The 13,696-nt window shown below is 30.5% G+C and overlaps 2 protein-coding genes across 3 annotated transcripts in view; both read left to right on the top strand.

Moving 5' to 3' along the window:
- The window catches only part of LOC132756403 (mucin-like protein), a 23,499-nt gene extending 19,388 nt beyond the window's left edge, over positions 1–4,111 (top strand). For both annotated transcript variants that reach the window (XM_060747472.1, XM_060747471.1), the window contains 4 exons: positions 44–166; positions 934–1,056; positions 1,534–1,794; positions 3,996–4,111. In XM_060747472.1, the coding sequence (XP_060603455.1) occupies positions 44–166; positions 934–1,056; positions 1,534–1,565 (278 nt within the window). In that variant the 3' untranslated portion in view covers positions 1,566–1,794; positions 3,996–4,111. The remainder of the gene's footprint in view (positions 1–43; positions 167–933; positions 1,057–1,533; positions 1,795–3,995) is intronic.
- Positions 3,974–13,696, top strand: LOC132756412 (complement component C1q receptor-like). Its single transcript, XM_060747482.1, has 11 exons — positions 3,974–4,109; positions 4,626–4,805; positions 5,958–6,052; positions 7,366–7,436; positions 8,889–9,058; positions 9,889–9,991; positions 10,362–10,378; positions 10,679–10,805; positions 11,143–11,231; positions 11,823–11,923; positions 12,674–13,696. Exons 1-11 carry the CDS (start codon positions 3,974–3,976, stop codon positions 12,758–12,760), a joined length of 1,176 nt encoding a protein of 391 aa, XP_060603465.1. The 3' UTR covers positions 12,761–13,696.

Here is a 13,696-nt window from a genome sequence, read left to right as displayed (position 1 = left end):
TTGAACTATAATTTGTATGACTTTGTCCAAAATATTTCTACAGTAAACAACAAATGTACAAATGAAACCAATACGTGTGGGGATCATGCAACGTGTTTTATTGAAAACGACAAGCCAAGATGTATCTGCAGCAAAGGTTTTGAGAAAAATGGACCAACTTGTGAAGGTGAACATGATAAAAGTCAATAAATTTAATGTGAATGATCATGAGTAATACAAACAAATATTTCTGAAAGTGCTATGTAAAACTTTTTTTCTATTTTGAAATGAAATGAATTAAAATGCTTTCACATGTTATCACATTATTTATAAAAATAGAATATATATGTGCCATAAGAATACAAATTACTTAAAATAAGACCATGAATTGAATTTTATGTTTGTAGTTTGTACACATGTTCTGTCCGTTTTATGACGACGTTTTTTTTCCATTAAAACTATTTAGATGTGTTATAGTAATATGTTATATTTAGAATATAATGAATTTAAAGTCAAATTTACTCCCACTATAATGAATATTGTTTTGTTTTTCTCTGACAAACTTTCAACAATTGTTTTAAAATATACTAATAATGAACATAATACCTGCTTACTGCATCAGAAAACAACTTTAAATGAGAAATATTTTGTCAAAAAATAGCGAAGTAGTCTTTTGTCTTTTACACATACTAAATCACTGATAATGGCCAAAATTCGTTTCCATTTAGGGAAAGATATCAGATTTTTTTTTCAGAATTAAAGTAGCCTAATTGGCCATTTATAGAAATAGCTAGTAACCTAAATGTTAATTTGATATGTTTAAAGACATGTGAAAAGATGAACGATCTCTATTTAGGAAGAGGAAGATGACCCATTTTTTACAATACATACTTTACGATGTGCTAGATTTTATTTATTCTTTTAGAATAGTCATGACAATATTTGCATTTTTAGATATTAACGAATGTGAACATTCAAATGGAATGTGTACTCAGATTTGCGACAACACTCTTGGTAGCCACATATGCAGTTGTAACGTTGGCTTCGTTCTGCTGAACGATGGAATAACATGCCAGGGTAGTTAAATTTAGATGAATATTATACAATAACAATCAATGTTTTTAGATTATATGGCATTTATAATTTAGGCATAGGTCATGATGTTATTACATGTCATTTAAATTAGGCTATAACATGGGAACACTGAAAATAGGCAAATATGCTTTCTTTTAATTTCTAAAAGAATCGTGAGGATTTTTATTTAAGCTATACTTTGAGGGGTTGTAATATTTTATGAAAATGTTCAAACCACATCTTTTGTGTGTGACGTAATACAAAAGTCCCAATAAAAACACTATTTTCATTTTGTAAAGGTATAATCACATGCCAAAGTGACACACTTATTAAAGTTCATTACAAAATATGTCTGCTTAAAACATTTTATAAATAGAGGATCACACACCGTTTGCATCGTTTTAGTGTTAATGAGTTGAAAATAGACGACTCAAAATATACGTGAAAATTAGCTTTTGAAATGTCTTCGAAATGCTTCAGAATGCCCAGAGGGGCTGTTTGGAGAGGGATGAAAGCACAACTGCTCTTGCAACACATTAAATACAAACAAATGTGATAACGTAAATGGAAGATGTATTTGTCATCAAGGCTGGGAAGGCAAATATTGTGAGAAAGACATAAATGAATGTACAAGTAACAGTGACAACTGTCCTGACAACTCAAAATGTGAAAATAGTGTAGGGAGTTACAGCTGCAAATGCAACTCTGGTTTCATAATGGACATCAAAGGATTATGCAAAGGTAGTTATTGCTATTGTATTTTTATAAGCCACACCATGTCGGCTTTTCGGCAGTAAATTTATCTTTCTCAAAACTTACTTATGAAAATTAAATGCGTGTTATTTTATTCTTCTTATTTTTAAATCTCACAAGTAATTAAAAAAATACAGCATTTTCTTAAGAATTTTTAAGTCATTTTTGGAAAAAAACAAAAAGAAAATCTACTGAAGTCCAAAAGCCTAAATTTGAATTTCTTACATAGATAAACTATGGCACTTTAAATGGAAAGGTATACAACAAATGATAAAGAAACATGATCTAACTTTTGTGCTATACCTTTATAGTAAAAACATAAAAACGCTTTTCATTTCTTTTGGCATTTTTGGACAGTTTAAATAAAATTTGCAAAGAAGTATTTGGTGCAGTTCTTCACCAAATGGTACATGAATCTCAAAACAAGTTTTCCGTCACGTCATGTCCAAATAGATCAGTGGAGTTTTAAATTGTTATACCCCCGAAACGAAAGTTGAGGGGTATATAGGAGTCAAACGGTGGTCGGTCTGTTCGTCGGTCAGTCGGTCGGTAGGTCCAGAGGTCCGTTACATTTTCCTTGTCCGGAGCATAACTTGAAGACTGCAGTGCACAATAATAATAAATCTATCTAAAGTAATTATAGAGTCACTGCCCTTTGTTACTTTTCCATTGCTTTGCCGGAGCATAACTTGAAGACAAATGATTGGAATTCAATACAACTCCATACAATGGTCAAGCACATTGGGACAAAGGGCAGTAAACAAGACCTATTACTCCATCTTGATAAATAACATAGTTATTGCCCTTTTTTACATTTCCTTGTCCGGAGCACGACTTGAAAACTACTAGTTTGAAATCGATACAACTTCATACAATGGTCAAGTACATTCAGAGGAAGTGCAGTGCACAAGACCATAACTCAATTTTAACAAATCACACAGTTATTTTCCTTTTACACTTTTTGTTGTCCGGAGCATACCTTGAATAGTACTGGCTGGAATTCAAAACAGCTTCATACAATGGTCAAGCACAATAAGAGCAAGTGCAGTGCACAGGAACCATAACTAATCATAGAGTTATTGCCCTTTGTGACTTTTCCATTGCTTTTTCTTGTCCAGAGCATAACACAATAAGAGAATGTACAGTCCACAAGAACCATAAATCTATCCAGAGTAGTTGCCCTTTAATACTTTTCCTTGTTGCAAAGCATAACATGAAATCTATTAGTTGGAATTCAATACAATTTCATACAATGGGCAAGTATATTTAGTGGAAGTGCAGTGCACAGAAACCATAACTTTTTCTTGACTCATTTAATAGTTTTTGTCCTTTGTAACTTTTTATTGTCCAGTGCATAACTTGAAAATTAATGGTTAGCATTCAATGACACTTCATACAATGGTCAAGTGCAGTGAGGTGTAGTGCAGTTCAGAAGAACCATATCTCTATTTGAACTAATTACATAGCTAGTTTTTTTTCCCTTTTATTGTCCAGTGCATAACTTGAAAACTAATAGTTGAATTTCAATACAACTTTATATAATACTCAAGCACAATAAGAGAAAATGCAGTGTTCAATAGTCATACCTCCATATTCAGTATTTAGAGTTATTGCCCTTTGTTTTCCCTTGTCTGGTGCATAACTTAAAGCCTTATGTTTGGAATTCAATGCTACTTCATACAATGGTCAAGCGCAAAAAAGGAAGTGCAGTGCTCAAGAAACGTAACTCTTTCTGGGCTTATTACAGAGTAATTCAACAAACCTTCAACTATGGTCAACCACTGTGACAGGAAATTCAACGTACAAGAACATCAACTATCTTTAATTGCCCACAACCATGACTCATATTCTGTTACTTGTAACTTCCTCATTTCCGATTCAGTCTTTCGGGGGTATTAATCACATTAAGTGATAGTTCTAGTTTGAATTAACAAAATTTGCGAAACTTGTTCAATATTTTTATTCAAATGTGTAAAACTCTTTAATTAACATTGTTGACCGATGAAATAGTAATTGTTTTAAACATACCACGTAATACAATCAGGCATATGGTAAAAGGGGTCAAATAATTATCCTTTCTTATCACTTTGCTCTAACGATAAGTGAGATTAAAAAACAATCAAATGTATATTTCCAGTAACCTTTACAGATACACTTTTCATACATCATGACATTGATCTTTCATACAGATATTAACGAGTGTGAATCAAATCCTTGTACACTAGACGTCTGTGAAAACATTCCTGGAAGTTATAAGTGTAAATGTGACACTGGTTTTACAGAGATAGAAAACAAATGTGCGCGTGAGTATTAAATCTCATTTGTTGGTATCGGACAAAACCATTTGTGTTTTAATTAGGAACTTTTCTTGCATTTATTTTTTAAAAACAAGTTTTAGTCCGGTGTTAGTTCATAATTGATTTTAATGTCCTATGGAATCCACGAGTTTGATGAGTACATACAGATCAGGCTAGTATTAGGAGTCACATGAAATGCTGTATCTTTCAATATTTCTCATCAACTAAGTATTTGATTTCACGATATTCTGTGTTCATTGCCACCAATGAAGTATCTTTTTTCCAGTATTTTTATGTTCATGGTTTGTTTATTGAATTTCAACATGCTTTTTAAAAATTGACATACATATCTATGTTATGTTTAATTGTCCTGTCCTTTTTAGAAAAAAAGATAAATTATTTTTGTATTTTGCTACGTAAAATGCTGTACGAACAATAAATTCGGTGTAAACTGCTCGGAAACCTGCCGTTGTAAAGGGGAACATTCAGCTAACATAATACAGACTTGTGACACCGCCACAGGCAAATGTATGTGCCAGCCACATTGGCAAGGTGATACGTGCAGTGAGGATGTTGATGAATGTGAGGACAAAGCGGCATGTAAGGATAAAGATAACACCGTCTGTATCAATTATGACGGCGGATATTCCTGCAAATGTGAACATGGTTACAAAGAGTATCCAGGAATATCGTGCATTAAAGGTATATTTATCTATTAGATTTATATTTAAGATATTTTCTAGAAACAAAACACTGCTTCATTCTCAATTCAGTTGATAAAGACACACGTTATAGTAAATATGAAAGAAAGAAGCTAGATAGTTAAACTTAACTTAAGTAAGTTTTGAATGTAGAAGCACAGTTTTTTAAAAGACAAACAACTCCTGATAGAAAAGGCCTATTTATACTGCAAGTGATTAACTAAATTATTACAATGAAAGTTATTTAAATAGCCTTTGTTTGTCTCTATAGTACAGAAAAGTAAGACCGCTATTTATCTTTTATGGAATGAATTTACCTGCTGCGTTCCAAACCTGATGGAATCACTTAATTTTTTTTCCAGCTTTGAAGCTTTATAAAAATTATAAAACACTTAACATAATGTCTGCCTACGTCAAAAAAATAAAACACTCCGGATGAAATGAAAATATTGTAATAATTAGAATTAATAGAATCCAAATAAATAAAAACCTGTTGTTGAATATTTCATTTATGAAAAAAGCAAAGAAAGAAAAAGTAATGAGATAATTGAAGATGCTTCGGTAAATAAGTTAATGACATAGAAAAACATAAATCAATTAAAGTGACCACCTGCACAACACTGAACAACACTTAAGAAAACATATAAAAACGTCCATATGGCTTGGTTTCTAAATCAGAGGTCAGCGTAAATGACAATTAGACGCGATGTTCGTGATCAGTCAGTTGTCCGGAGAAATATCATTTTGAACCAGAGACACTTTAATTACTTAAGTGCGATGCTTTCTCTTGTGAGCAAAGCAGACGGGCTCAAAATTGCACTGAATGCCAATGCAATCGTGTAACAAAACGTTTTGTTAACAAACAGACTTTTAAAAATTTGTTTTTGAATAACCGATTTTGATTTGAGATATATGAAAGAAAACAGTAATATTTGATAATCTTTACTTCAGACATAATTACAATATATAAAAATGGCACTGCATTTATTTGTAGGTCCATTCTTTATTGTCATGCAGATGTACATTTTATGTTGAAATAAATCTATCAATGACTCCCACTAAAAGTCATAATCATCTATTAGAATAATGTTGCTTATTGAAATAAAACTTAAACTGTGAGATAGAAATTTGAAATAATAGTTTTGTCTTGTAGACTCGCCTATCATGATAGACCTTACGGTCAACCTGAATGTAGACACTTCTGATAAAACAGACCCTGAAGAATTGAAACCATTTGCCACTGAAAGTGTGAGTAAATATTTCATGTTCAAATGTAAATAAAACAATTGTAAGAAAGTTGCTGTTACTAATTTAATATTATATATGTTAAGGTAGTACACCCCTAATGCACTGTCTCCACTTTGAAGTGTATTCAAACAGGCTAAAATCACTGTAAAGTGTATTGAAACTGAGGGGGCGTGGGTTCAAACCCCAGAAGGGGCAATGTTTTTTCTTTCTTTTTTTTTTCTTTTTAACATTTTTTATTAATCTCTCAGATCCCCTATGGAAGAAAAAATTGTTTTATTTTAATTATATAATTATTATAGGTATTTATTTACTAAATAATGCCAAATTTAATAGCAAATATGATACCAGATATTTTCAAAGTTTAATAAAATAAAGACTAAACGGTAAAAGTTTTTTATATTTTGCAAGACCAACCAATATACATTAAAGAATATTTAGATAAACTTGAAAATAGCCCCTCATTTTGGAAAATTTTAGGGATATTTTAAAGAGGCTTTTTACATAGGGAAATGGTCAAATTAGTGTTAAAAGTAGGTGGGGTAGGGTTACATTTTTATACATATTAAAAACATTTCGTTTAAAAACAATCTTTTTGCTTGTTTAATTTGTTACCTATATGTCATTGTTTATTTCTTAACAATGAGCAAAAGGAAAACATTTTTTATAATGATGATATTATAGATTATTAAGAGTTTCCTCATTTCTGAAAAATCCCTTCTAATGGCAAAGTTTTAGTTTATTAAAATGTCCATAACTCATAAACCACACGGTAATTTTTGTTTAAATTTTGCATACAGGTGACATTAAAGGCATATAACTGTCTTATGTTGTCAAATTTACAATTCCTTATAGTGCCCATTAGGGGTGTACTACCTTAAGTGAAATTTACATTTTTCTTATTTATTTTGAATAATGTTCGGCAGTGTTGTCAAACTATTTTGACCAGTTTACTTGTAAAAACGTTTTCTTTCCCATTTCCTGTATTTTAATGAATCTTAAACGTAACATATATTGTGGTCAATTTATTTATGTTTATGTATGTGCATAGAATGTTTGTTTATTCCACAATTCAGTCCTTCATAGTCTGCTTAGATGGTTATATAGTAATTAATGAATAACAATGTCATCTACTTGCTGTTTGTGTTAAGTCCTTGATTTTAAGGTGATATCATTTAGGATTATGACTAAATTAAGAAAAAGCAATTCAGCAATTGTGCTGTTTACGTTATCTTTCTTAGTTTATCTTTTCATATAAGAGAGCTCATAAAGAAATGAATATCATGTTTGTTTGTTTTTCGTTTTTTTTTTTCTAGCTAAAAGAGTTTTATGGTCAGTATACAAAGGCTGACATTGAGATCTGGATCAGAAATATAACGTTTGCCAGGTAAGTTATTAAACTTTAGATGGATTGAAAGATTTATTTCTGTAATCTGTTTTTATGCATTAAATTGGAAAACAATATACAGTGCATGATATAAAACATGTATGAAAAATGGAATCACATTAATGACATCATACTAAAGATATCACAGACAGGTTCAAAATAATTTATTTTCATTGTCATGCTAAGGTAATGAGGGTACTGCCAATGTGACGCATGTAATGGAGAACACATTCATTCCCAGTAGGAAAACAAAACTCATGAAACTTTTTTTAAATAAAAGAAATAATTAAAATAAATGATAACAAATTAAGGAAAACATTACCTTGAAAGAAATAAAACATTGTTTTGTTCTGATAGAAGAGGGAAATTACTTCCATCATTATGTCCATAGGCGACTGCTTTTTTATGCAAAAAAAATGGCCTCGCATTCGTTTTACCTTGTTATTTACTAATAATAATTAGGTATCAAAGATTCCATTAATATATTCTGCAGCAAGACCACACTTTATTTTTAAGTTCAGTAGGTAATTTGTACCACTTTTCTCACCAATTTTAAACCTTAAAGTGATGCATCATTAATATGTGACCTATGGGCAAGATTCAATTCGAACCATATTGATATATTCTGTAAGACAATGAAACCAAAACTTTAACATGAATAATTAAAATGACACAAGAATGGAATGTAAAATAATCTAGTTTTTTTGCATAAGCCGTTAATCTTCGTCCTTTTTATTATTTAACATAATTTTCCATTTAACTCACCAGACTGAGACTAATCCAGAGTAGCAAATATGGCTCTTTTTCTTAAAACTATTTTAGTAGAGGACTTGAAGTTACATCTAAATACTGTTGTCTCAGTTCTACCTAGGTGAAGAAAAAATATATCAGTTACCCACTGACTGACAGATTGTATTATTTTTTTAATTCTTTTATCAATAAAATAACTTTTTTTCCTGCAACATAAATGTCATAATCTTTTGCATATAGACGAATGTTGTTTAAACCACACCCTGTACACACCTCTGAAACATGAATGCCATTATATTTTCCATATAGGAAAAGTTTGTTGAAATCACACCTTGCATTTTATTCAAATGAATTCACATGAATTAAAACTAGCTATGTGTCCAAAAATTCCAAAGATTCTTAATAAAATTTGCATAAAATAAAAATTCTACAAGTTGCTTAATATATGTATTACATGTAATACTTAATTTTCTTTCATTCCTTATGGGATAATTTTAGTCTAGGTTCATGTTATTCAGTATATGTATTTAATAATAATTTAGAATTGTACTGAATTATTAAAATTTTTATTTATAATTGTTTAATATATACGTGCATTTTAATTTATTCTTTATCCTCAAATATTTTTATTCTAGGTTGATGTAATGTAGTTGTATATAAATACATGTAATATTATAAAATTGTTTTGAATTATTTTTTTAGTTCCACTAAAATCATTCGCCGTAGCACATGGAAGGAGTTAAAAATTGATTATACAGTGACTTATAAAGAAGATGATATAAGTGTAGCTTCCGAGCTGACAGTCGCTACTATGGATCTTTCAAAAGGCGCATATCTTAAATTTGACGGGCATACAGTCGTTGTTAATGCAGGTATGATAGTGTGCAAAGTTGTCGTCGAACTGTACTAATTGAAGTATATTGTTACACTGTTAATAAAACGTCTTTAATGACATGAAAACTTTTTCACGACCTTAAGGACCGTAAAAGACCGACAAACTCGGCAAAACATTAAAGCTGAAAGTAGGTTGAAATTCTATCCTATTTCTGTCGCATTATACATAGTAATAGTATAACAAGTAGGAGAACTATAAGTAGTAATATTGTTGGGAGGAAAGAGGTGGAGAAGGAGTAGTGGTAGTTTTGTTTAATAGTAGAAGTAGAGTAGAAGCAGTAGCAATAGCAGTAGAAGTAGAAGAAGTAGTAGTAATTGTTGTTGTTGTTTTTCTTTAGAAGTATTAGAAGTAGAAGCAGCAGCAGCAGCAACAGTAGTAGTAGTACTACTTTTAGTTGAAGTAGTAGAAGTAAAAGCAGCAGCAGCAGTAGAAGAAGTAGTAGTAGTAGTAGTAGTAGTAGTAGTAGAAGTAGTAGTAGTAGTAGAAGTAGTTGTAGTAGTACTAGTAGGAGTAAAAAGTAGTAGCAGTCAGAAGAAGTAGTGGTAGTAGTATGATATCATTAGTAGTAGTAGTATTTAGAGTAGAAGTTAGGGGCAGTAGTAGTAGTAGTAGTAGTAGTAGTAGAAGTAGTAGTAGCACTAGTAGCAGTAGTAGTAGTAGTAGTAGTAGCAGCAGCATCAGCAGCAGCAGCAGCAGCAAAGATAGCAGTATATTGAAATATCATCTCTTTATATTGCCTTTTTGGATGTCTTCCCTTTTATACTGCAGTTATTATGCAGTTATAATAGTTTGATTCATTTTATGCAGTAAATCTGGAAGGTAAGGAACCATGCGATATATATGAGGAGACTGTAGGCAGATGTGTTGACGGCTTCAAATGCGAAGTTGAAAACGAAAGACCAGTTTGCAGGTAAAAATGAAATCGTTTATTATTGTTATATTTATTCTTAGCACTAATTCAATGCTGCATATGTAAAGAATCGCTACCATATGAATTGCTCAGTGAATGAAAAAGCAAGAACGATTTAATTTTCAAAAAAAAAGAGATTTAAATAACGTTCATTGTTCATTGTATTGCATCTCGAAGTAGAAAACAGACGAAAAACAAATTATTTTCTCCTTTGTTCGATACATTAATCAATTTTTGACACATTTAGATTCGTCAATATACATTGTTGCGGATTTGTTTTGCCAAAAGTACGTCAAATAGTACGCCAAATGTACGTCAAATAGTCGTTTATATAATAGCATTTGCTCACTCGTGTGTTATCTCATTTTAGAAAAAGTACCTCCGAGGGTGAGTACTTATTTTTGCTGATTTAATTTTGAAACAGAACAATACTGTCTAGTATTATTAGTATATCCAAGTATTTCACTTATTTAATTAAAACCTATAATTAAACAAAAGTTGTGTGTAATATTTTTAAACACTAATTACCTTATTCATCTATAAATAAATGCTCTACAAATATCAATTAAAAATATATAGTATGGATTTTACATTATCACTAAAAAAGGACCCGAAATATAAAAGAAGGCAAGTTTTAAATTAGTGTATACAAATATGCTTAAAAACTGAGAAAAATGTTTTTTGCAGTAAACCTTGCATTGATAATAGGAGTGTCGTGTGGTTGCTTTATTCTGTTGTTGCTCATCATTATTGTAATAATGTGTCTCAGACAACGAAATCAAAGAAAGAAGGAGGAATTCAGAATGCAAAGGGAGTATGTTGTTGTCTATATTTTATTAAGATTTTATTTATCTATAAATTGATTTCAAAATTTATTTTAGATTAGTTCGATTTTGTAGGAAACAACCCCTACAATGTTTTTATCAAGTCGTCTGTTTTGGGCTGCTTCATAACAAAATTTATGTTCCGCATTTATGGAGTTGGTTGTTTTGAAGTGTTATGGACCTACCTTTATAAAGGTATTTTTCATTCAGACCAGTATGACACCTGTACACACGAGTTTATACAAATAACAAACCGCAATAAATTAACGCTATTGTCAACCACATTAACATTATTTTGAAATTTAAATCAAACACTTAATCTTACAGGCTTACAAGTGCTTCTGACATGGGAATGAAACTTGAAAATATAAACAGTCGACAGGGGAACATCTACAACGTGTTAGATTGGCAGACCGGTAAGACAAGTATTACTAACTGTTTATTCAAAACAAATTTAATCACCTTTTGATCAAACCAATGTTACGGTAATTGCTTTACACACAGTCGCTTTGCAACTTTTGCAACTATTGCACTTTAAATAAGTAAAACTATTATACATTTTCTGTATTTATGATAAATTGATTCATACGCTGTATTGTAGACTTATTGTAAATGAGAACATCTTTTAGATGTATAAAGAAACAGCCAGTTTGTTTGATGACTTTAGTTTATTTTCAATATGCGAAATATTTGCACTTTTATACATTATTTTCTTTAATTTTATAAAACTATGTTCTGTCTACTGGCATATTGTTTTAATTTTGTTAATTTCCGTTAAAATTGTGATTTGATATTGTGATTTGTTAGCTTGAAGCAGGGTGAGTTGTTGGCTGATGGAAGGTAATTTGTCGATTGTGTTAAATATATATGGTGTCAATTTGTGAAATTATGATCAAAAACGGTTAACAACGTTCACAGAACGCAGCCTTCACCTGTCTGTGTATACTATAAAAATACAAAGCTTTGTTTGCGTGTGCATGTATAAACGAAACGTTGTCTATTTATAGCAGCAAACATCGGAGATAAGGGCGATGACAACGAATCTAAGTATATGACTTGGAAGTCGATAGCTTCAAGATTCACCATGGCATCTGGAAATGATTATAGGGTAAGATATATTTACTTAACAAACACTAAATCTGCGTCATTCGATACACATCTTGTAGAAAGCACTTATTAATTAACTACACGACAAATAGAATGTTTGTATATCAAAGAAAAAACAAAATCTGATTTTTAAAATTAATATGATCATGAAGATTGCTTGATAAAGGGATATAAGAAATACATTGAGATATCATAAACGATTTAATCTCTAACGTTCTTTTCTCACCACGATAATACAGAAGGTGACTTGTCAACTTTATATATAAGCAATAGCTGTGTTTCGATATTTCATAGGTACTTTACAATTCCATGAAGAACTAGATGTATTAAAACAATTATATCATTAGATTAACTAGTCAAAGGTACCATCATTTTATGATAAATGAGGGAGACTAAAAAAGTGTAAGAGCGCAAAACTAAATATCGTTTTTCGGTAAATATATCGGGCAAGAAGAATACTTGAATGATTAAATGCTAAAATATGACACGCCGAAATGCACTTGAAAATTGCTGATTCATCTCCTCACACCAATTTATATACGATTATGAATGAAAAATTAATATAACTTTTTGCTCTACATGTTATCTTTCAAGCGTCTAGAGGTATAACTTTAAGACTGCAGTGAGTTTAATCTAAATAATGCATTTTTGAAGAAGTTTAAAAACTGCTGCAAAATGTACATGTTATGTTTTCATTCAACTGCCGTATTTCGTTTTCTTATTTTGAAAAACATATTCTTTGTTTCTTCAGAATGATGGACACTATCACATTCCCCGTGCGAGAATGAAGGCATCTCCTAGTCCAAATCCAGACTACATACTTCCAAGGGAATATTAACTCGAAAAATGGAATCGTTTAGTTGATGACTTGATCTTTACGTGGTGAAATGATTTTGTGTTAATTTTTTCCATTATGCTATCATCCAGTGACTATCATGTGCATGGCTTCCCTTTTAGATTTTAAGATGTCGCTGTCTTTATTAAAATGGTTCGTTCTTTTATTTTCTACGTTATAGATATTGAAATGAAAAAAAATAGACACTGGGCTAAAGCATATTAAGATTATTATCAGTCCGAAAATTAATCTCCTCAAAAACAATATTATCTTCCATTTAAACTACTGCATACAATGGATGATTAAAATCTTTCTATGCAACAATGTTCTGAAATTTAAATTTTCAATTATTTTGATTAGCACGACATGTATCTATCATTGTAGTCTTTAAATTGTAGATAAACGCCTACGTTAAATGTATACTTTCTGCGTTAATATGAAGATTTCAACTTTTATTTTATATAAGACATATACAAAGGAAAATCTAAAAAAAGTACATAAGATGTAGAAATGATTTATTCAAGGTTAAAGAATCAAAATTCAATTTGAATGGTACGTTCGCTTGAAATGGAACAAAATAAATCATGAATAAATTATTTATTAATCTAGATTCGTACGTTTAAAAAGGACTGAACAAATCATTTTAGGCGTCATTATTTTTTCTATAGCTACTCCTTTGTAAACATAAAAATAAAAAATGTTCTAGTATGTGTAGAATAATAATAAATCGGTGTACTTATGCATCTGTATTGTGTATTTATAAAAATATCATTGTGTGAGTCATTCTTTCCATGTGCTAGTATCAATTCATTTGATAGTTTAAGGTCCTGATTGTAATAATTTAAGGTTATTACCACACTGAAGTGAAATTGTATATCTGTATATAATTATGCTTCTAAAACGATTTTCAAACATCGACGAATATGTAAAATATATAAA

This window comes from Ruditapes philippinarum, unplaced genomic scaffold, assembly GCF_026571515.1.
Source record: "Ruditapes philippinarum isolate M1 unplaced genomic scaffold, ASM2657151v2 ctg277_1_1_1_1, whole genome shotgun sequence".
Taxonomy (NCBI): Eukaryota; Metazoa; Mollusca; class Bivalvia; order Venerida; family Veneridae; genus Ruditapes; species Ruditapes philippinarum.
Note: the sequence above shows the minus strand (reverse complement) of the source record. Positions and strands in the feature narration are given on the sequence as shown.

What these genes read in the sequence shown, in the direction of transcription:
- LOC132756412 (XM_060747482.1), top strand. Translation starts at nt 3,974, where the DNA reads ATGACATTGATCTTTCATACAGATATTAACGAGTGTGAATCAAATCCT. An exon ending in AGAAATATAACGTTTGCCAG is followed by an intron (nt 7,437 to 8,888) that starts GTAAGTTATTAA and finishes TTATTTTTTTAG; the next exon opens with TTCCACTAAAATCATTCGCC. An exon ending in CATCTGGAAATGATTATAGG is followed by an intron (nt 11,924 to 12,673) that starts GTAAGATATATT and finishes TTGTTTCTTCAG; the next exon opens with AATGATGGACACTATCACAT.